This window comes from Moschus berezovskii, chromosome 9 (genome assembly GCF_049115385.1).
Source record: "Moschus berezovskii isolate FMDL1 chromosome 9, NW_MosBer_1.0, whole genome shotgun sequence".
NCBI lineage: Eukaryota > Metazoa > Chordata > Mammalia > Artiodactyla > Moschidae > Moschus > Moschus berezovskii.
The window spans coordinates 36,573,024-36,594,134 of record NC_142468.1 but is presented as its reverse complement, the minus strand read 5'-3'; the positions used below and the strand labels follow the sequence as shown (position 1 = coordinate 36,594,134).

The window sequence follows — 21,111 nt, the reverse complement described above, 5'->3', positions numbered from 1 at the left end:
CACCATGGCCCTGTCTGCCAGATTGAGAAGGAAGGGTGTAGGTTCTGCAAAGTCCACTTCTTTAAAAGGAAAATGGATTCTCTCCCCTAAAATAGACTGGAGAGTGGCCCTGGCCAGGTTTGAGACAATTCTGGTGGCTACTTAGCATTTCAGTTCCCTCGGAATCCTGGGGTGCCAACTAGGCCGAGGCACAATTCAGGCTCTGCTTCCAACCCCCCCGCACAAAGCAAGTTCCCGCCAGCAACCGGGCGGGCTGTCGGTGTTTTGCTGCCCAGAATTGAAACAGGCCTGCGTCCTCAGATTTCTTCTTTCTAACTGATTGATGGGAGATCTGGGTGCAGAAATGATCGTGTCCCATCAGCTTGTGTTGCTTGACATCATCGAGCAATTTTTCTTGATAAGAGAGGATCCCAGGAACGGGCTGGTACTCATGCTTCAGGCTTTTAAAATTATGTTCTTGCTATTCTGGGCTCTCAGAAGATTAAATACTTCATTAGTAATCAGGGCCCTGATTGTCAAGGTCCTTCCTGGGTCCTAAGGAGAGGTTTGCTGCATAATCACTGGGCAGCACTGTGGCAGAGAGCAGGGCCCACCCCCTATACCAGGGAGACCCCCAGCCCCTGACCACCATCCCCAAGCATCTGAGTCTGTTCTGCACCTCTCTGAGCATCTGACAGATAGGTGTCTATCAGAATCCACTTTTGCTGCTTTTTCTAATAAATAATGCCCAGGATATCAAACTGTATGTGTAGAAGGATTCAATTTCTTTATATAAAGTCATGGATGTATTACATACAATTATATACATTATAGGCATACCTCATTTTATTACACTTCACACATACTGCCTTTTTTTTTTTTAAACAAATCGAAGGTTTGTGGCAGCCCTGAGTTTTAACAAGCCTTTTGGCCCCATTTTCCAAACTGCATTTGCTCACTTCATGTCTCTTTGTCCTGTTTTGGTAATTCTCATCATATTTCAAACATTCTCATTATCATGATATTTGGTATGGTGATCTGTGATTAGTGATATTTGATGTTACTATTGTGAAAAGATTATAACTCATTGAAGACTCAGATCATGGCTAGCACTATTTAGCAATGAAACACTTTTAATTAAGGTATGTACATTGGTTTTTTTAGACATAATGCTATGACACACTTAATAGACTATATGTGCTATATGCTAAGTTGCTTCAGTCGTGTCCGACTCTTTGCGACCCTATGGACCATAGCCCGTCAGACTCCTCTGTCCATGGGCTTCTCCAGGCAAGAATACAGGAGTGGGTTGGCATGCCCTCCTCCAGGGGATCTTCCTGACCCAGGGACTGAACCTGCGACTCTTAAGTCTCCTGCATTGGCAGGTGGGTTCTTTACCACTAGCACCACCTGGGAAGCTTAATAGACTATATAAGGTAGTGTAAACATAACTTTTATAGACACCAGGAAACCAAGAAAATGAGTGATACTTTATGTAGTGATCTGGAACCAAGATATCTCCAAGGTCTGCCTCTATAGTGTATATTCAATATGTATATATATGTGTATTTGTGTAAAATACTTATTTTTCTCTAGAATGATCCTTCTAAAACATGTCACTCCCCTGCTCAGAACCTTCCCTGACTTCTCATCTCATGTAGAAGACATTCTTGCACCCCTGCCCCGGCCAGCTGACTCCTCTCCACTCAGGCCCTGTGGCTCCTTGGACTTCACCTCCCTCCCCGCCCCTCCCGTTCTGTGCTCCAGCTTAGGCCTCTGTGCTATTCCTCACATGCTCCAGGCTCCCACCTCAGTGCCTTTGCCCCTGCTGTGCGCTCTGCCTGGAGCGCACTTTCCCAGGAACCTGCAGCCCATGCTCCGTTGGATTCCTGCTCCAGTGTCACCCCTTCACAGAACTTCCCCTCCCGGAACTCCTGCCCTGCTTCTCAGTCTCCAGCATGATGAATATCCATGTCCTAGTAGGCTGTAACGGAGAAGGCAATGGCAAGCCACTCCAGTACTCTTGCCTGGAAAATCCCATGGACGGAGGAGCCTGGTAGGCTGCAGTCCATGGGGTCGCTACGAGTCAGACATGACTGAGCAACTTCACTTTCCCTTTTCACTTTCACACATTGGAGAAGGAAATGGCAACCCACTCCAGTGTTCTTGCCTGGAGAATCCCAGGGACAGGGAAGCCTGCTGGGCTGCCGTCTATGGGGTCACACAGAGTCGGACACGACTGAAGTGACTTAGCAGCAGCAGCAGCAGCAGTAGGCTGTAAACTGCCGAGGGAACCTTAACAGCTTTCCCACCATATCCCCATCCCCTACACCATGTAGCTAAGTGCACAGCAGGTCAGAGCACCCAAAACATAAATTTAACAAAGAATCACATAACATAGGAACCTGCAGCTTTACAAATATTAACCTCATCGCAACCACCAATGAGGCCGGTACTACAGTAGTCTTCATTTTATACACACAGAAACTGAGGCACAGAGAAGTTAAGTCATTCACCCAAGGGCACACAGCTGTATCAGACCCAGGCATCTGTTTTGGCATCTGTGCTTCTAACCACACCTGTGTTGCCTCTGTCATGGGCTGAATGAAAGTGTGAATGAGCAGGTTCTTTCATCTAAAACAAATCATACGACAGGAAACCACCATGTGACCCTGAATAATTTTGTTATGTAGCTTCTAAAGTGTGTGATGTAAACTATATCACATACACTTTAAAGAAAGGCACAGAGGATGCCAGGGAAGGAAATATACCAAAATCATTTTAGTCATCATCTTAGTGGGATTTTACAGTGATTATATTTCCTCATTATACATGTATCTATTTTTAAAGTTTTCTACCTGGGCTAATATTGAATGATTTAATTTTTAACCTTTATTTATTTGGCTGCGTCAGGTCTTCGTTGCGATACTTGGGATCTTTGTTGCCTTATGCAGGATCTTTCATTTGGGCACATGTATTCTCTAGCTGTAGCTCGCAGGCTCAGTAGTTGTGCAGAATGAGCTTAGTTGTTCTGTGGCACGTGGAATCTTAGCTCTGGACCAGGGATCAAACCCATGTCCTCTGCATTGCAAGGCAGATTCTTAACCACTGGACCACCAGGGAAGTCCCCAGAATGATTACATTGTAAACTGTCCCATCTTCCAAAGAATGTTCTTATGAAAGTGTCATCAGCCACGAGCCCCATCTGGGAATAGCTCCAGGCAGAGGCGGGGAGGCATGGAGGTGGGTCATCCCAGTTCCTGACCCTAACAGAGGTCTTCTCCCTTTGACCCTCTAGGACATCATTGAGGGGGGCAACCTGCGCCTCCCCCTCCAGGAGCTGCACCAGATGATCCTGACCCCCATCAAGGCGTACAGCTCACCGAGCACCACCCCAGAGGCTCGCCGCCGGGAGCCCCAGGCCCCGCACCCACCTTCGCTGATGGGCCCTGAGAGCCAGAGCCCGGACTGCAAAGACAGTGCCACGGCCGTGGGAACCACGGCCACCACTTCAGCTGGGGCCAGTGGTGGGCTCCAGCCACACCAGCTGAGCAGCTGTGACGGGGAGCTGGCTGTCACCCCCCTGCCGGAGGGGGATCTCCCTGGGCAATTCACACGTGTCATGGGGAAAGGTAAAGCCCAATTTTCCCACCTGCCCTTTTCTCTTCTCAACACCCCTGATCAGAGCTACCCATTCCCATGGTCTTCCCCTGGGTATGGGGTGAACTGCCAGAGTCCGTGTCATTAGCCCATTCTACAGAAGCAGAAAGTGCAGCCTAGAGAGGGAAAGGTATTTGGATCTGGATTCCATGCTCCCTCCCAAGGCCTCTTCCTTCACCCTAGCTCCCATCTCTCCCCTTCCCTCAGACCAGGGCCCGCAGGGCCCTCCTGGTGGACCGCTCACTGGGCCTTTGGACTCTCAGGCTAAAGGCAGGCTTCCTACAGGCCACGCAAGGTACCATGGCCACGCTGCCTGTGTCTGTAGGGCAGCACAGAATTCACACATGGTCCCTGGGTGACAGCACCCCTTACTACCTGTGACTGCCCCGAGCCAGACCCTTATGCATGTATCCTTTACCATGTCCAACACTAATCTGTGCTTGATCAGGTGTTTCTCAAGAGATCTTGATTATTTAAAAAATGTAGTGAATGCCAGTACTCTTCCTCTGGGAGAGTGGTTCAATGTGTTTTCTATTGTCCAATATTTCAGACCATTTCAAAGAACTGAGTTCTAATCAAAAGAAAGGGAACACCTGAGTCTTATATAGGTACAATGAGAGATTCCTGGTGGTACGTGTTCTTAGAAAGACTGAGATCTGTAGAATTCTGGTTCAGAGGAGGTGACTTGTAACATCTTTTGGAGATGAAATGCCAGCCGCTTCTTGGTCAGCATGGGTCACCCCTACTCACTTTCTCAGACTCCCCTACCCCCAAGGGGCTCCTTGCTGTGTGGATTAGAGTAGGTGACCCCCTGCTGGAGGTACAGGTGGGCTGGTTACCTGAGAATGTTGTACTTCACCCCCTTACCCATGACACGATCCATGTGGGCTCTGCATTCCTGTGGTATGGCTGCTTTTTAAAATTTAACTACTTTCAAATATGAAATCAAGTCACGCTCAACATAAAAATCAAAGCTAAATGAAAAATGATGAAAGGTGAAAATAGCCCCCACCTCCACCCTTGGCCCTACCATATTCTTCCCCAGAGATAACACTATAAACATTTCAGAATATCCCTTCAGAAACACTAATTATATATAAGCACATGAGCATCCTTTTATACATACAAACAAGTCTTGTTTATATATTTCTCTGCAGCTATTTTTTTTTACATTATATGCTTTCAATATTCCTATCAATACAAAAGTACCATCGCATTCTTTTTTAAAGGCTGCATACTGTTCTCCCATATGCATAAACCATAATTTGACAGGGCCCCAATTAACAGATATAGAGGTAGTTTCCATGTTTTGTTATTACCCACGGTGTTATGCTGAAAACCTATGTGCCAAGACATGGTATAAATGGGATTCTGTGACAGATCAGGTATGTGGGATGCAGGAGAGAAAGACATCATGGTGCCCATGTTTTAAGCTTGATCTCCTTGAGAGCAAGGCATTTTGACTTCTAACTGATGTATTTGTCCAACCATCTCCACCTGTCCTTCTAAAGATTCCCATCAAAAGCAGACCACCAGGATCTTTCGGATGGGAATAGAGTGAACTGCACTATCATGGCCATGAGCTGTCCAGTGGATGTGTGTGCCGTGCTCTGTCTCTGACCTTGGGTGTGTAGGTGAACCTGTGTGTATGTAAATGTGTGGGTATCACTTTGAGAAAATCACCCTCCAGTGAATGAGTAGCAGGCTCCTTACTCGTGTGCATGCCCACATACCTCACATCCTAAAAAGTGTGCCAGCCTCACTCCTCCAAATGAGATGTGCGGCTCATTCGTAAAATGATGGTGCCTGCTCTGATAAGGGCTGATGGTCTTTAGGGTCTTTGAACTGCCTCTCAAAGGAGGCTCTTTCAAAGACAGGGCCCGGGACACTGTTGAGTTCTTCTTCTCCCAGAGTGTCTGTCTCTGGCCGGGTTGCAGAAGGCTTAATATAGAATGGTATGCGTGGAATTAACCAAAGGGGCTTCTGGAGGCAAGGGCTCCTGTGGTGACCAAGCCTTTGACTTCAGTGGAACGAGGAGCCTCCTGGCCTTTTTTGTGAAGCTGACGTAAAGCCACGGTCACACATACCTCTCAAAATATTGGTCCCAAAAGGAAATCGGAGGCAGATCTCAGGGGTTAGAATGGATGTGCATTTTTCTAACTCATCCTTTTTTTTTTTTTTTAATTCCCAGTGTGCACACAACTCTTGGTCTCCAGACCCGATGAGGAAAATATAAGTTCCTATTTACAGCTCATAGACAAATGTCTAATCCATGAGGTAAGTAGTGACAGGTTTCATGAAACTGCTTTTTCTCATTCCTTTGAAGTAGTTCTCAGAGATTCTGTGAGGTGCTCATTTGGGTCTCTGACATCTTGTCTTTGAGTAGACAGTCATTATAATAGCTCGAGCAGAACTCAGCTGTGGTGACTTCAAACCTAAATGCAGCTTGTATGTTACTCTGGTGTCCAGAGATTCACCTAGACTGAGCTGTGACATGGAGGCAAATGCCTGAGAGAAGCTTCTGACTCCGGGAAGCCTTCCTGAGGGACAGAGCCTGGGGTGGGAGAAAGGGGAGAGTGTTCAGAACAAATAATATGTGTCTGTGTGTGTGTTGTGTGTGGTTTGAGGGCTTTCTGTTGTGTTTTGTTTTCTGATTCTTATAGGAATCTTTTTAAAAATTGAATTGGATTGTAGTTGATTTACAATGTTGTTTTAGTTTCTGCTATCCAGCAAAGTGAATCAGTTATCCATATACATATATCCTTTCTTTTTTAGATTCTTTTCCCATATGGGTCATTACAGAGTATTGAGTAGAGATTCCTGTGCTGTACAGTAGGTCCTTATTAGTTATCTATTTTATATATAGCAGTGTGTATATGTCAGTTCCACTGTTGCAGTTTAACCCTTCCTCACCTGTTCCCCTTGGTAACCATAAGTTTGTTTATTACATCTGTGACTCTATTTCTCTTTTGTAAAAATAAGTTGATTTGTACTATTTTTTAAGATTCTACATATAAACGGTATCATATGATGTTTGTCTTTCTCTGACTTACTTCACTTAGTATGACAATCTCTGTCCTTTTCACAAAAGTCAGGCTGGTGCTATGCCTCCCAGACCCTCGGGACAATGATGGAGCAACCCTAATGGAGCGAGGCAGGTCCTGTCCTGGCCAGGGCTGTCCCGAGGGACGTGGGGGGACAGGCAGTTGTGCCTCAGACCCAGGATCCCAGTGGCTTCTTGGGTGCCCCTCCCCAAGAGAATTACACAGACAGGGTCATGGTTTTAGAAAACTTAGGACTGGGTAAACGTAGGCCACTGAGATCTTTTTGTGGGACTTGGATGTGAAAATAAGATGGTAAAAGCCTCCAAGTCCCCTGGGCTTTGCCATGCTGGTAGCTGGAACCCCAGGAGTCCAGTGGGCCCCGGGGAAGGGAGATCCACACTTCCCCCATTCCATCTGCCCACAGGCCATCTGCTGCTGGCGGCTTGTTTGGTTTCCTGCACCCTCGGCCTTTCTGCGCTGTGACATCACCTGCCCCTCACACACAGGTGTGCGGTCTACCACTGGGTTTCCATCCCAGCCCTTCCTCCCCATCCCTGAAACGTGCATTTTTGCGATTTCCTCTCACAGCACTGTGAACTCCCACTCGCCCTTGTTAGTGTCCAGTCCTGACACAGCTCTCATCTGGGCCAGCAAAAAGCAATAGAAAGAAGGGAAGGCCAGAACAGGAGATGGGTTTTAGAGTTCATTCATTCTGTAGGTCTTGCCCTACAGAAAAAAGCACCTAGGTCTTGCCTCTGGCTGGTGGGCTTCCAGTAGGAGGGGAGTGGGTGAGACAAAAGGAAAACAAGTCATCACAAGTGTGACCATAAGGCCACTGGTGTGGGGCTGGAGTCCAGGAGGTGCGGTGGGCACCTATCTAGAGGCCAGAGGGACTGCCTCCAAACTAGACCTGAAAGACAAACAGAGCCTTAGTGGGAGAGACTTGTTCCACGAGGAGGCAGAACAGAGAGGGGTCCAGGTGGACGGAGCAGCGCCTAGAGGTGAGGAGGGCACGTGGGGTGGGCTTAGGGGGCTACCGATCGCCAGGCGTTTAAGCTTCTGAAAAAGCAAACCAGAACCCTGCTTCTGCTCCCACACCCATGCTCAGCATTGAGCCTGCGAGAAACTGAAGGGCAAGTTACCTTCCACCTCATCTCCAGTCTGCTGAGCCCAGGAGACGGAATAACGAGGTCTGCAGCTGCCTCTGCTGGGCGGTGCACTGGCGCTTCATCGGTCCACATCGCCCACGTGGTCGGGTGCTGCTCACTTTCCTGCCATTGTGCAGGCTCCCTCTGCACCCCGGCTCTCCTTTCTGAGTCTTTCCCCTTTACTTCTTTGGAAGCTCCAAGCTCTAGGTGCCAAGGTGGCACTGTGTGGGCTCCTGTCTCCTGACTGCCGCTGAGGGGCCTCACTGACGGGAATCACGGGGCAGAAAGGACTCAGGCCCACTCTGCTCGCCTGCATTCGTGTCAGGATGGAGGTGCCTACACACTACTTTGGGAGGGGAAAGGTTGTCCAAGGCTTTTTATTAGTTGAGTTTGAGGAAGAGGAAAGGCGTTTGAATAATTTTCCACAGCCTGGGGGTATTCTATGTGTCCAGAGCCCACCCTCCCTGGGAGGCCCTGTCCAGGCCTAGCCTCCATCCTCGCTGAAGACTCCCTTGGGCTCCAGGAGACAGGGCTCCTTGCACAGCCTGATGGTGCTGTTCTTCAGCTGCTGGAAGGGAGGGTGCTGGCCAAGCCAAGACACCTTCCTTCCTCACCAGGGACAAAGGAGCCACTCCCCAGAACAGTAAAAGGAAAGCCAGGAAAGTTCTGAATCTTATTTCTGAAGTCCGTCACTTCATCTCCTGGATTACAAGCCCAGGCTTCTTAGTTTCTCACCATCTTAGACCAGCGGTTCCCTGAAGATGAACCCTTGTCCCCTTCACGAGCCTTGCTATCCAGCCACGGGAGCTGTAGGACACATCTGCCTCCACAGAGAGAGACATCTGAGTCAGGGCCTGACAGGGGCAGAGGACTCAGAAGTGGCTGACTGGCTGTGTGTGGGCATTCGGGAGAGTGGAATCTTCCTTCCCTTCCTGCCCCAAAGAAGCTCTGCCAACCCCACCTAGAGCTGCCTGGAGCAGGCTGGGGTGAGGTATTGGCCTCCCAGATGATAGCAGAGCTCCCACAACCGAGTGCTATTTGCAGGCACGCATAGGAACCAGCTTTCAGAAATCACTCCTTGCCAGCCATAGCCTAGCTCCACTCCGAGCCTCCCATTAGTGTCTTCCAGGACTGAGAACAGCCATACACTGAGCACTGCTAAGGGGCCCACTCCTATCTGCAGTCCCAATTACTGTGAGTCTGATGTCCTGGTGCTGAGTGGATGACCTGACCTCTCTGAGGGGGCATAAGCATTTCCATCTTCTTGGGTGTTCTTTGTCACTGTGGGAAATGTCACATATGAACCAGTGTCCCTGGCAGCACTTTGAGTGCACATCTGTAAAGTGACCCCTTTACTCCTTTGTCACTTGAAAGCTCAGGCTGGCTCCAGACCTGCTCAATATTGTGGTTTTGAGACCTTGAAGTCTTTTGTAGGTGTTAAAGGTGATGGTTGAATACCAAATGTGATGGACTTTCATGTGCCACCACCAAAGGGCTAGTCCATGCAGCCGAAAAACCTGGTGAGGGGTCTGTGGGCAGTACCACGTGCACACAGTGAAGAGCTAGGTGTGTTGTGAGTATTCTAAGTGCTCTCCGTGTGTGAATTAATTTGAATCCTTACAGCATCTTTTTGATAAGGTATTACTATCCTGAGTTAAAGGAGCTGAGTCTCAGGTGGAGGAACCTGCATAAAGATGTGCAGAGATTTGAGCCCTGCCCATGTGCATCCAGAGCCTTCTACTGACCACTGAGCTGGACTCTGCTCCCCAGGTCATCTTGACCTGCATGCCGGCATCTTGTGTTGTTGCTCAACACTTGGCTGACTAAGCTAGTCAAAAGCAGAATCTACCCATCCCTTTATTAGTCTAGCAGAAATGCTTGCCTTTTGCAGTTTTTGGAGATATTCATGTATAGCTGGACATTCACCTAGTATCATCAGCACATGAGAGGGACCATAGAGGAGAAGCGCATCCTCACCTTTTAGCCCTGAGACCATTCACCGTGCACCTTAAGGGATATCAGCACCTTTTTCTCTAATGGGGCACTGAATGCCTAGTGGGGGAAGTCCTCCTTGATGACTGTCCTCAATGGCATCTGGCCAAGGTCACGAGGGAAGAAGGGGTTTGCAAGTCATCCGTACCTTTTCCATAATATGATTAACGTCGTTTTGCTTTTGTTCACATAGCTCTCTTGTGTTCAGGTCCTTAAAGATTAAATGTCAGTAGAAGAACATTAAGCTGTCATTCTTTTCTCTCTGTTTAAGGAATCTGCTTCCTTTATGGGAAACAGGCGTGTAGTTTATTATTACTCTAAGTAATCATTTACTGCTACTTAAAAAGTATTCATTTCATGCTTTATTGACAGAACTACTGGGGTATGGTGTCTCCATCACTGTTGCTGCTCATTAGTCAGATCTGGTGGACTTATGATAGCACGTGGACCTCAGTTCTACACACTTAGCAGGGAGTTCCTATATCATGTGTGTGATCCTCACCAATCTAGAACATTACATGGTCATGACCTACCTGCAACAGAATTCCCCGGGCACTTGCTGCAAACACAAATGCCCTAAGCTCCTCTCGAGATCTATGAAATCAGGCTCTGGTGTGTGGGAGTCGGTCCAAAATCTAGATTTTAACAGTCTCCTTGGGAGGACCCTAATATATCCTGAATTTGAGAGTCCCTGCCTTGAGGACTTACAGCCCCATGAAGTGCTTCCCTGGGCTGCACTGAGTACAGCTGTGTGCTGAAGGACACATGATACTGATGGAAGAGTGTTATGTATGGGGCAGTAGACGAAACTTCCCCAAACACCAATTTTCCCAGAAAAGACTTGAGAAGACATCGGATCTATCCATTTTCCTAGGCCTTAGACAAAATTTAGGTTATGATTGGTGCACTGGGATTGTGTAGCATATGGGGCTCATAACTGGAGATTTCTCAGCAGAGTCCTAACACGTATAGTGTATACTCTGTATTCTGAAGCCCTGAAGACCACTCCAGGGTGAGCACACACCATCAAAAAGATTGATTTTTGGAGTGGTTTAGCATTTCCATTGATTATGAAAATGCAGGGGGCCTACACAAGCCAGAGTAGTCAACAATCAATTTTGCAATTCATTCTTGGTTAATAAATAGAGTCCAGAGTGGAGTCAGGGGAAAGAGGAAGGAGGGTAAGGATCTGCCAGAAATGCACCCGAAATCGAGGATTGCCAGAAGCTTAACGCATGTTCCTTACCAGGCACCTCCAGCATCAAAATAACTTGAATTTTCAGTAGAGGAGGCTCTCAAATGAAATTGACTACTGTTTGGACCAGGTTGGAAACAAGGTGAAGAAAAGGCAACTGTAGGACTCCAGTATTTCCCCTATTAATTGCATGTTTCTCCCTCTAATGCCAGGTTGCATCACCCATTAAAAAGTCCTGTTTGTTTTTGCAGGCATTTACAGAGACACAGAAAAAAAGATTGTTGTCATGGAAACAGCAGGTGCAGAAGCTCTTTCGGTCTTTCCCTCGGAAAACCCTTCTAGACATATCAGGATATCGACAGCAAAGAAAGTATGTTGAGATTTCAGTCTTTGTAATGCATGGTGGTTCCAGGACCTCACTGTCTGTTTGGGTTCCAGTGTCAAGACTACATAGGGCATCATTCCTTGTTTCTTAGAGTGCCCTCTGACAAGTTCAGACCACATTCCTTAAACAGGTGGGGTGGGGAAAAGGCTGTAGAGGGAAAGACTTCCCAGAGGAAGAGCTGAATGTGATCTTTGGCAACTCAATTTATATGGTCAAAATGGTGTTATTAGTACAGATGGGCATGGAGTGGGGAGCGGGTACTATTTAATGAGTGCCAGCAAAACGCTTGGTGGTTTATCCACAACAGGGGGCTCTGAAAGGACAAAAACAGGTTGTTCTCTCTGCACCTTAAGTGGTAGTGTAATTTTTTCTCCCTTCTTGCTGCAGACAAGCTAATTATAGTTGGTGGCAGGGTGAAGAGCCCAGTGCGAGCCTATTTTGGTCTGAGCGGCAATCTAAGAGTAGAGCTGTACCATTCTTGATTTTTCATAGTACTTCAGCTTCTTGGATGCAGTTTAAAAAAGCCTCATTGTACTTTACAACCCATTACTTTAATCTGGTTTTAAATTGAAGAATCCAGTTGCATATTAAAGGTGAATTATAGTGCCAATCTAGGGGAGGAATCATGGGGAGGGGTGAAGTGAACCATTGAACAATAACAGGGCATCTTGGGCAGACAAGAGAATGATGGTGCCGACATGCTGAAAAATCAACATCCTTTTTTACTCTTTTTAACATGAGCATATAAATAATCATTTTTTTCATTCGCACCTAGAAAGTTCTGAATTCATTTCTCAGTGCATATGTAGAAGCTCTGACTGTGTTGTTAAAATGTTTGGCATTTATTTGCATAAGTGTGCCTTGAAACATCGCTGTTTTATAGTACTTCAGGGAGATAAGGCCAGTTAGAATTTGAGAAAAGTCTTCATTAAAAATTAATGTAAAAATTGAAGTGTTATCATATTGCAGCATATATAACACAGTTATTTATTAAACAAACATTTAGCATTTGCTCTGTGCCAAGTGGGTATCCAAGCAGTTAAGAATATTATTACATTTAATCCTTGCAACAATCATATGAGGTAGAAGGTCTATTATTAACCCCAATTTACAGGGGAGTCGGGAGGCATCCAGGATTTGGACCAGACAGGCCAATGCCAGCTCCAGAGTCGGTACTCCTAAGCACTACAGATGCTGGGCCACTTTCCTGGTCTCCAGATGATGTGCAGAAAAGCCAGATAAAACAACACTCTTTAGCCAGCTCCTTGGTCCCAAGCTTCCCTGGAGGGTTGGGCTGGACCAGTCTTCAAGTGCACCTTGAGGATTCCTGGGGCCCAGATGAAAGGCCAGGCCTGCTCCTTAGCCTTCTCCCCTGGGCCTGCCCCTGCCCTAGACTCTTCCTCTTCTTGTAAGGGCAGCAATACCCCCTAAGAAAGAGGAACATCCACACCCCTCTTGCTAACCAGGTCCTTGGGAGACAAGTTGCAAGAGAAAGAAAGAATTCAGAAGTTGAAGATAAAGATAGAGCTTTCAAGCTCTTTGCTCCTCCTCCCCAAAGTGCCATCTGCTCGTCTCTCTGCCCTGTTTTGTCCTTGGTCCACATCTGAGTGCCTGTTAACTTTGATTTCTCTAGAGTATTATTAAGTGATGCTTGAATTGGGTTAACTCAAGATATGCCAGATTAGACCTCCTTATATTGATTAGAGTGAATTCAGTCATCGATTATGGATGTTCAATTAGAAGTTGCTAAAGTTCGAATTGTGGTGCTAGAGAAGATTCTTGAGAGTCCCTTGGACAGCAAAGAGCTCAAACCAGTCCATCCGGAAGGAAATCTACCCTGAATATTCACTGGAAGAACTGTTGCTGAAGCTGAAGCTCCAATACTTTGGTCAGCTGATGTGAAGAGCCGACTCATTGAAAAAGACCCTGCTGCTGGGAAAGATTGAGGGCAGGAGGAGAAGGGGGCAACAGAGGATGAGATGGTTAGATGGCATCACTAACTCAATGGACATGAGTTTGAGCAACCTCTGGGATTTAGTGAAGGACAGGGAAGCCTCGCATGCTGCAGTTCATGGTTGCAAAGAGTCAGACACAACTGAGCAACTCAACAACAACAAAAGTGCTAGGAAATAATTTGTTTTCATAAATATTACCTCTGGGATCTTGTTATGCTATTAATTTTCTTCAAAGACCTGTTTTTTCCCTTAATACAGAGGTAACTGCAGCCCAGCCCTTCCTTGAACTATCACAAATCCCAAATCAATTCGTTCTTATTAATGTTATTTTATCAGTCTTTTCATGCATTTCAAGGTAATGAAATCAGTTGGTTAGATTTAAGAAAGCAGAGAAAGACTGAGTAGGAGAATGAGAAATGAAAACTTTTGTCACTTTGTTCTCTCCAAAGAAAGAATGATTATTTCATTAAGCCTAGTGATCTTAAGTGAGTTAAGCTTTCACTCTGGTTACCAGCATTGGCAACCCTCAAAAAGTCTGACTTTATAGTAATCAGCTTAGGACCCCACAGTGAGACGCACTATCCTTAGAAAGACACCCTAACCAGATTCTCACCTCCACCCAGTCTATCCCCAAAATGTTAGCTCTACCGACTCCATGAGTCCTAACTTTAGGAGTCCGCGTTTTCTCCTGTGACTAAGTGTCCCATTACAGAAGCCTCTGCCTACATTATATTGGTTAAGAATATAGTCTTGCCTTCCTGGAAGCACAAATTATTTTAGCATCACTTGCTGACTGCTCTGTTTTGCATATGAAATAACTTTTAAAAAATCCAACCAAAAAGGAAAATGAGCAAAAAAGCTATCTGCACTAAATAAGGAAAAGTCTTAGCAGAATACTAAATCATCTACCAGGTGGCCAAAATTCTGACTCCAAAAACCAAAGGACTGGTTTTCATAATTAAAAAACAAAAACCAAGAAAACAGCCACTTGATCTTTGTCCCCACCTGCCACTTGTTGTCCATTCTCCAGAGGAGGTCTCTCCCATTGCAGGAAATTATTTCTCCTCCTCCTGGCCCGAATTTCCTCTTTCAAACCAAACATTTTAAACCTTAGTAAAAGAAAGAAGGAAGCAGAGAAATCTGAGAAAGGATGAGATACAGAGACTGAGAACGCATGAGTATCCTCCTCACCTCATGGGGATGAGCCTCTGACTGGAATCTGGTCAGAGAAGCCTAGAAGTGGTAAAACACGGCCCAAAAGTCAGTGCTTATCAGCTCACTGTGGAATTCTCTTCCCTCTCCCCCCTCACCAGGAAATGTAGGAATTCTGAGGAAGAAACCCTTTCTGAGATGAACCATGCTGATGTTTTAGGTGCTCCACGCCACCACACACATAACACTCTCTTTCTCAGGAAATTACTGATTTGCAGTGCCCCCCTCCCCCACGTCATAGGGTTAAACTACGGCAGCCCTGTCTTCCCGGAGTCTCCTCACAGGCTTGGTAGGAACCTCCCCTCTGTGGCTGCAAAAGCAAGTCTGTTCCCTCTTGTGGCCGTTGGAGGTAAAGCATTTCGACGGAGACATCAGTGAATGACTAAAGCTGACTCTTCTTGGAAAGAATGTGCTGGTTCCTGAAGCCCTGCTGGCGGCTGTGCACCCTCCCAGAACTTGAGGCCTGCCGGAGAGGACTGAGTTCTTCAGCGCTGAGGTCACCGGACCAATGGGAGCGCGGTGTCTGAGCGTGAGGCCATGGGTCCCCAGCCTCCTCTCTGCGTGGACCCTAGAGAAGCATGGAACCTCCGGGTCTTTCTACAGGGAGGGCCTGAGGAGCAGGGAGCAGTCAGTGTCCTGGGAACTCCCTCCAGTGAACCTGGGAGTCACAGCCCCAGACTTGGGGTCCACTCTGCCATGTGCAGAGTTGATCATGAGGGCAGAGACTGAGCCATTCTTTTGTTCACCCTGCCTGTACTGCCAGGAGCTGTGCCATCCAGGCCTGGGACGTGCGGGATTGATGAGCACAGAAGCCATCTCTTGTCCCAGGGAGCTTACATCCTAGTGGGGCCCAGAGGCCACTCCTCCCGAGTCTGCTGCTCAGACCGACAGCAGACAGACCCTGACTGTGGTGTGCTGGAAGGGGCCTGGATCCTGGTGCTGCCGTGTGGATCCACTTTCTTGCCGTGTGGCTTCTGGATGGGCACATGAGTTCTCAGAGCCTGTGACACAGTGGAAAGAAGGCTGAAGCGCACACTGGTTAACTTTCTGGGCTCATATTCCAGCACTGCCCCCTAACGGCTGTGTGACCTTTGAGACATTATTAAGCTTTGTATTTTACTTCTCCAACTGTAAAAGGAGTGCCTACTTCATAAGGTTGTCGTGAGGATTGAAGAATCAATGTTAAAGTCCAAGGGCACTTGATATTAGCTTTCAGTTCTTTATTTTTTAATAGTAAATCATTTTATTAAGAGTACATTAGATGGACACAGAGTGAAGTAAACCAGAAAGAAAAACATCAATACAGTATACTAACGCATATATATGGACTTTAGAAAGATGGTAACCTTAACCCTGTATACGAGACAGCAAAAGAGACATAGGTGTATAAAACAGTCTTTGGGACTCTGTGGGAGAGGGTGAAGGTGGGATGATTTGGGAGAACAGCTCTCAGTTCTTAGCTACCACTTTAATCATAAAGCCCTGATCCCCCAGTAGGCCTCATAATGGTCAAAGTGTGAGCAGACCCCAAGGAGGCATCCCGGAGGCTGAGAAGGGCCAGGGGTGACTGATGACCTCTGTTCTTCTCTGTTGACTCTCACAGCCGTGGCTTTGGGCAATCCAACTCCCTCCCAACAGCCAGCTCTGTTGGTGGCGGCATGGGCAGACGGAATCCACGCCAGTACCAGATCCCCTCCCGGAATGTCCCTTCTGCCCGCCTTGGCCTCTTGGGCACCAGCGGATTCGTCAGCTCTACCCAGCGCAATACTGCAGCCAACCCCACCATCATGAAGCAAGGAAGACAGGTCTGCTCCGCCCCTGGGGGGAGGGGGGGCCAGCCAAGCTCAGGGCCTGAGGCTCAGGACATCCCCCCAAATGACCTGAAGGTGAAGGGAGAGGCCCAGAGGGGCTAGGTTGAAGACAGTTGCCCCTGTGCTTCAGAGGTTTGTTTGCCGTTTCTCTGGGAGATAAAGTAAGGCCATGGTGGCACCTGGCATCGTGGGGATTTGTTCCAAGACCACTGTAAACTGGCAGGCCCTGCACACAGGGGCCGTTAGGAAGAAATGTGAGACCTATTTCTTCTTTGCCTTGATCCTCAACCTGCCTTAGCAGATCCCAATGCCTTCCAGATTTGGCCTCCAGAGGAGCCTGAGCATCTAAGAAGCTTTCTTAGCAGTTATATCTGAGGCAGATAACTCCTTTGACATGGCCCTAGCTGTGGTGGAAAACCCTGTAGGAAAGGAAGGAGACTGAGAGAGGCTGTCAGTCAGTGAAGGCCACGCTGCCCAGAGGCTCTCGCTGTGTGATTTAGAGCCAACGTCAGTCCCCTGGCTCATCGGCTCAGGAGTCCCTCCTCTGCACCCGTACCCAGTGCCTCCTATCTGCGTAGCCCCTGCTTTGTGGGGCTCTGCGGGTGGGGGCTGGGATTAGAGGGACGCCAAGTGAGTCTGAGGTTCTGGGTTTGTCATGAGAAACTGAAGGATGACAGCTTGGTTTTAAAAAACAGGAAACCGTTCCTGGCAAGACAGGCAGGATTCACTCCCCCGGGGAAGCAGCCCAGGATAGGAGAAAACCCCAGTCTTGACCATTGTGGGAAGCCACCAGATGGATCCAGGAGGAAACCACCGCTAGGACACCCGCGTAATAACAAACACACAAGCTGAGTGGTGCCAGCTCGTTGCCAGCTGAGAGGTTCTTTTTTTCTCCTTCTCCCTTTGTAGTAAATTGTAAGAACCTCAAAGAGAAAATCAAATGAGAGCCCTGAAATAGTTTGTGCTCTTGGTTGCAGACATTTATAGAACTCCCCCCATTTCCTAGAAAAGTGATAGGAAAAGCAGAGACAACAGAAGGGATAAAGAGAGTTTTGGAACCAGCCAGGGAGATTGGTGTCCAGATTAAGCTGAGGCTTAGAGAAGAGCCTCGGGCTGAGGGGTAGTGTTGAATGAAATGAATGGAATCTAAAGCCCCTCTCTCTAAATAAGCAGACAGATTGCGCTGGTCTAGGAGCCCTTTCCCAGAAGTTAGCAGAGAGTTCTTCCAGGATATCTGCCTCCTGGATTCTGGCTGGTGGCCCTGCTCTCATCCCCACCCCCAGGTGTCTGGACTAATGGGTTCTGCTTCTGTGTTTTTCCCTAGAACCTCTGGTTCGCCAACCCCGGGGGCAGCAATAGCATGCCAAGCCGCACCCACAGCTCTGTCCAAAGGACCCGCTCACTGCCTGTGCACACTTCGCCACAAAATATGCTGATGTTCCAGCAGCCAGGTAGGGCCCAGCCCGCCAGCCCTCCATCCCTCGTTGTCCTGTCAGGGAGGCCAGGTCACCAAAATAGATGCCCCAGTGAACTCAAGCGGAAAGTGCTTAGCCTCGACTGCCACCTTGCATTTTTTTGAGCTTATAGAAGCCTTTCCTTTTTTAGACCATACCTTGCCAGCATGAATAGCGACTTGTTGGCTGGGAGCCAGCACACGGAGCCCTAGAGTTGGTTGTGATCTGACACGGGGGTATTTTGGATCCTAGTCATATTTCTAGGTTGATTAACCCAGTGACATCACTGGAAGGCTTTTGGGGGAAGTTGGGACGGGTTCCATGTATACTGTGTGTGTGTGGTTGGTGTGTACATAGGGGGATGTGTAGACAGACAGAGAAAGAGAAAACTCCATGGTGTTGATGCTGAGAGACCCACCCCTGGTTTGGGAGTGCTTTGCACGCGTGATTGCTGGTCCATCCATCTTCCCTTTATTTGGTTAAAGAGCAGCCTGGTGCACCTCTTGTCAATTTCACCTTTGACCCTGCCTCCTCGAACAGAGTTGCCAGAATTACATTCAGGTGCCTGCACCTTTCTCTGGGCAGATAGTTGACCTCTTACACTCCATGAGCAATACAAAGCCCCACAAGCGATTACTGCATCGTTTGCACCTGGAAGAAGATCCTCACCCTTTCTGGTAGATTCGCTCTGTACAACGTCTTACAGGAGTTTGAGGGGAAATGTCATTGTGACCTGGGTGGGCATGGAAGCTTCTTGGAGTTAACTTCAGGGAGCAGAGGGTGAAGAGATAGAAAGAGGAGGGTGGAGTTGCAAGTAGAAGGAGCTAAGAGAGCCAGACTGCAAGGATGCCAAGTCCCACAGCGAGTTCCGCGGTGGCTTGGTGGCGGGCTCAGGCTGAATGAAGTAGCCGTGAGTAGCCCAAGGGAGCTGGGAAGGCTGCAGCTGATGGTGGGACCCTGAACCCAAGGCCAAGAAGCTTGGACTCCAGCTGCTCTCGGTGGGGAATTGATAGGAGCTTTTGAGCAGGGGGGACAGGCCGGAGTGAGCATAGAGGAGTGAAGAGTGGGCAGGCTGGAGGGGAGGAGGTGAGGCCACCAAGGGGTGGGGAGGTGCCAATGGCAGGAAGCCACCAAGGCTCAAGGTATGTCAGGAAAGAGAAGGACATTGGCATGTTCCAGATGCTGATTTAAAATTGCTTCTTGACTTCTAGAACTCTACCGATTTGCACACCTTTGTTTTAAAGCTCCTTTTCTTCCTTTTGAAACTTGATATATTTCTTCCCAGGAAGAAAATATTTGATAGAATTTGGGGGCTATGAAGGCCTGATCCCAGGTCATTTAGTCCCAGCCTCTGCTTTCATGTAGAATTATGTATAATTTACTCCCAGTAAAAGAGACTCTGGAGACAAAGTGAGACTCTGGAGACTCGGGTCCCACCATCAGCTGCAGCCTTTCCAGCTCCCTTGGGCTATGCACTGCTATTTCATTCAGCCTGAGCCCACCACCAAGCCACCGCGGAACTCGCTGTGGGACTTGGCATCCTTGCAGTCCGACTCTCTTAGCTCCTTCTACTTGCAACTCCACCCTCCTCTTACCATCTCTTCACCCTCTGCTCCCTGAAGTTACCTCCAAGAAGCTTCCATGCCCACCCAGGTCACAAAATCTGAAGACATCTTGGGCACGAGATCTTTCACCTTGAATGAATAGCTCACCCTGACCTCACCCCCAGGACTGCAGCCCAGCTACCCTGGCCTAGCCAACGTCTCTCCTCTAATCCTGACACACTTGTAGCCTTTTCCGTTCTTTCCTACTCTTTTTCCCTCCTTGTGGCTCTCTTCCAAGTCCTCCTCCATCCTGTTCGTCCCTTGTCTTAATTGGGCAGACCAAGCCCACTGGGAAGAGATGGGCCATCTCTGGGAGAAGAACCATTTGGGTCTGTTAATACGAATCTTTCATTTGCACTGTTTCCCTCTCTGTTACACAGCAATGCTGAACAGTTGGCTTATGCTTAGGCCAACTATGACCCTAAGATCGTTTCCACCCTCTTCCCATGAAGCCTTTTGTTCCCATAGTTAAAGAAACAAACGCTACTGAGCAGCTTGTAAGAGAAAGTGACTATACCCCTGACCTCCCTTCCCAGCCCATAGTCCCACCTCCCAGAGGCAGTGCTTAACAACTGATTTCAGTTTTCCTGGTAGTTCCCTGCCAGTCTCTCAGTAATGTTGTTTACATGCTGCTGGACTCAGAGCTCTGGAACCCTTGGGTTATTGTTGTTGTTGTTTTAATCAGCCTCTCACCAAAGCATGACAAACCCACTTCCAGCAAGGCCCTGATGAACCACAACATTTCTAGTAACCATGGCATGAGGACAGGGCTGCTGCATATTTCCTGACTGTAAATACAAGTGGTGCAGCAGTAAAGAACCTGCCTGACAGTGCAAGAGATGCAGGAGACACGGCTTCAATCCCTGGGTCAGGAAGATCCCTTGAAGCAGGAAATGGCAACCCCGCTCCAGTATTCTTGCCTGGAAAATCCCATGGACAGAGGAGCCTGGTGGGCTGCAGTCCATGGATTCAACTGAGTACAGCAACAGCAGCAGGAGCCACTCCTAAGTCCTGCCCAGCGCCCTTGGCCCATGTGCGGTGGCTCTTGCTGAGACATGACAGTGAACGGTGAGGCAGGGCACTGCCGTGAAAGGAAAGGAGGCTGCAGAAGGTTCCCTCCTCCGTGGGCACAGAGTGTTCCTCCTCAGCCTTTGCATCTAGGACCTGGGGGTCAGGGGCTGGGACTGGACCATAGGCATCATAGCAGGGAGGCAGAAATCAGGAAGGCAGGAAGCTTTCATCTGTACACAAACAGTACTAATATTGAAGGCATGATGGACCAGAGATGTGTGACCAGCCCGAAATTACTGAGAAAACTGCTGCCTTCCAACGCACTCATTTCATCCTGGCCATTGGATGTCTTCACAGCACTCATTTTGAACCATCTGGGCAAATCTTAAAGACTACAGTGCATTCCAAGGAAGTTTTGATTCTGTGAACTTAATCCCATCAAGATGATGGAATGTCTCCAAAGAATAAAAAGAAAGGCTGGGGCCTAGAACCAGCCTCAGTATTGTATGTCAACTCACGAGTCACCTTTCTTAAATCTTCAGGACGCTTCCTTCTTTCCTGGATCTACAGAATCTGTGGACCCCCTTGGAGGCCAGGGTAGAGGTGATTCTTCACTTCACTCTGCTGTGGACAGATTTGAGATGTTTCCCAGGACTGGCCA

General features: G+C 48.0%; 1 protein-coding gene across 3 annotated transcripts in view; it reads left to right on the top strand.

Annotated features, from left to right (window-relative positions):
- The window catches only part of SAMD4A (sterile alpha motif domain containing 4A), a 232,701-nt gene that overhangs the window by 197,300 nt on the left and 14,290 nt on the right, over nucleotides 1-21,111 (top strand). For all 3 annotated transcript variants that reach the window (XM_055435955.2, XM_055435953.2, XM_055435954.2), the window contains 5 exons: nucleotides 3,278-3,611; nucleotides 5,831-5,916; nucleotides 11,270-11,388; nucleotides 16,174-16,375; nucleotides 17,706-17,832. In XM_055435955.2, coding sequence (XP_055291930.1) covers nucleotides 3,278-3,611; nucleotides 5,831-5,916; nucleotides 11,270-11,388; nucleotides 16,174-16,375; nucleotides 17,706-17,832 — 868 coding nt within the window. The remainder of the gene's footprint in view (nucleotides 1-3,277; nucleotides 3,612-5,830; nucleotides 5,917-11,269; nucleotides 11,389-16,173; nucleotides 16,376-17,705; nucleotides 17,833-21,111) is intronic.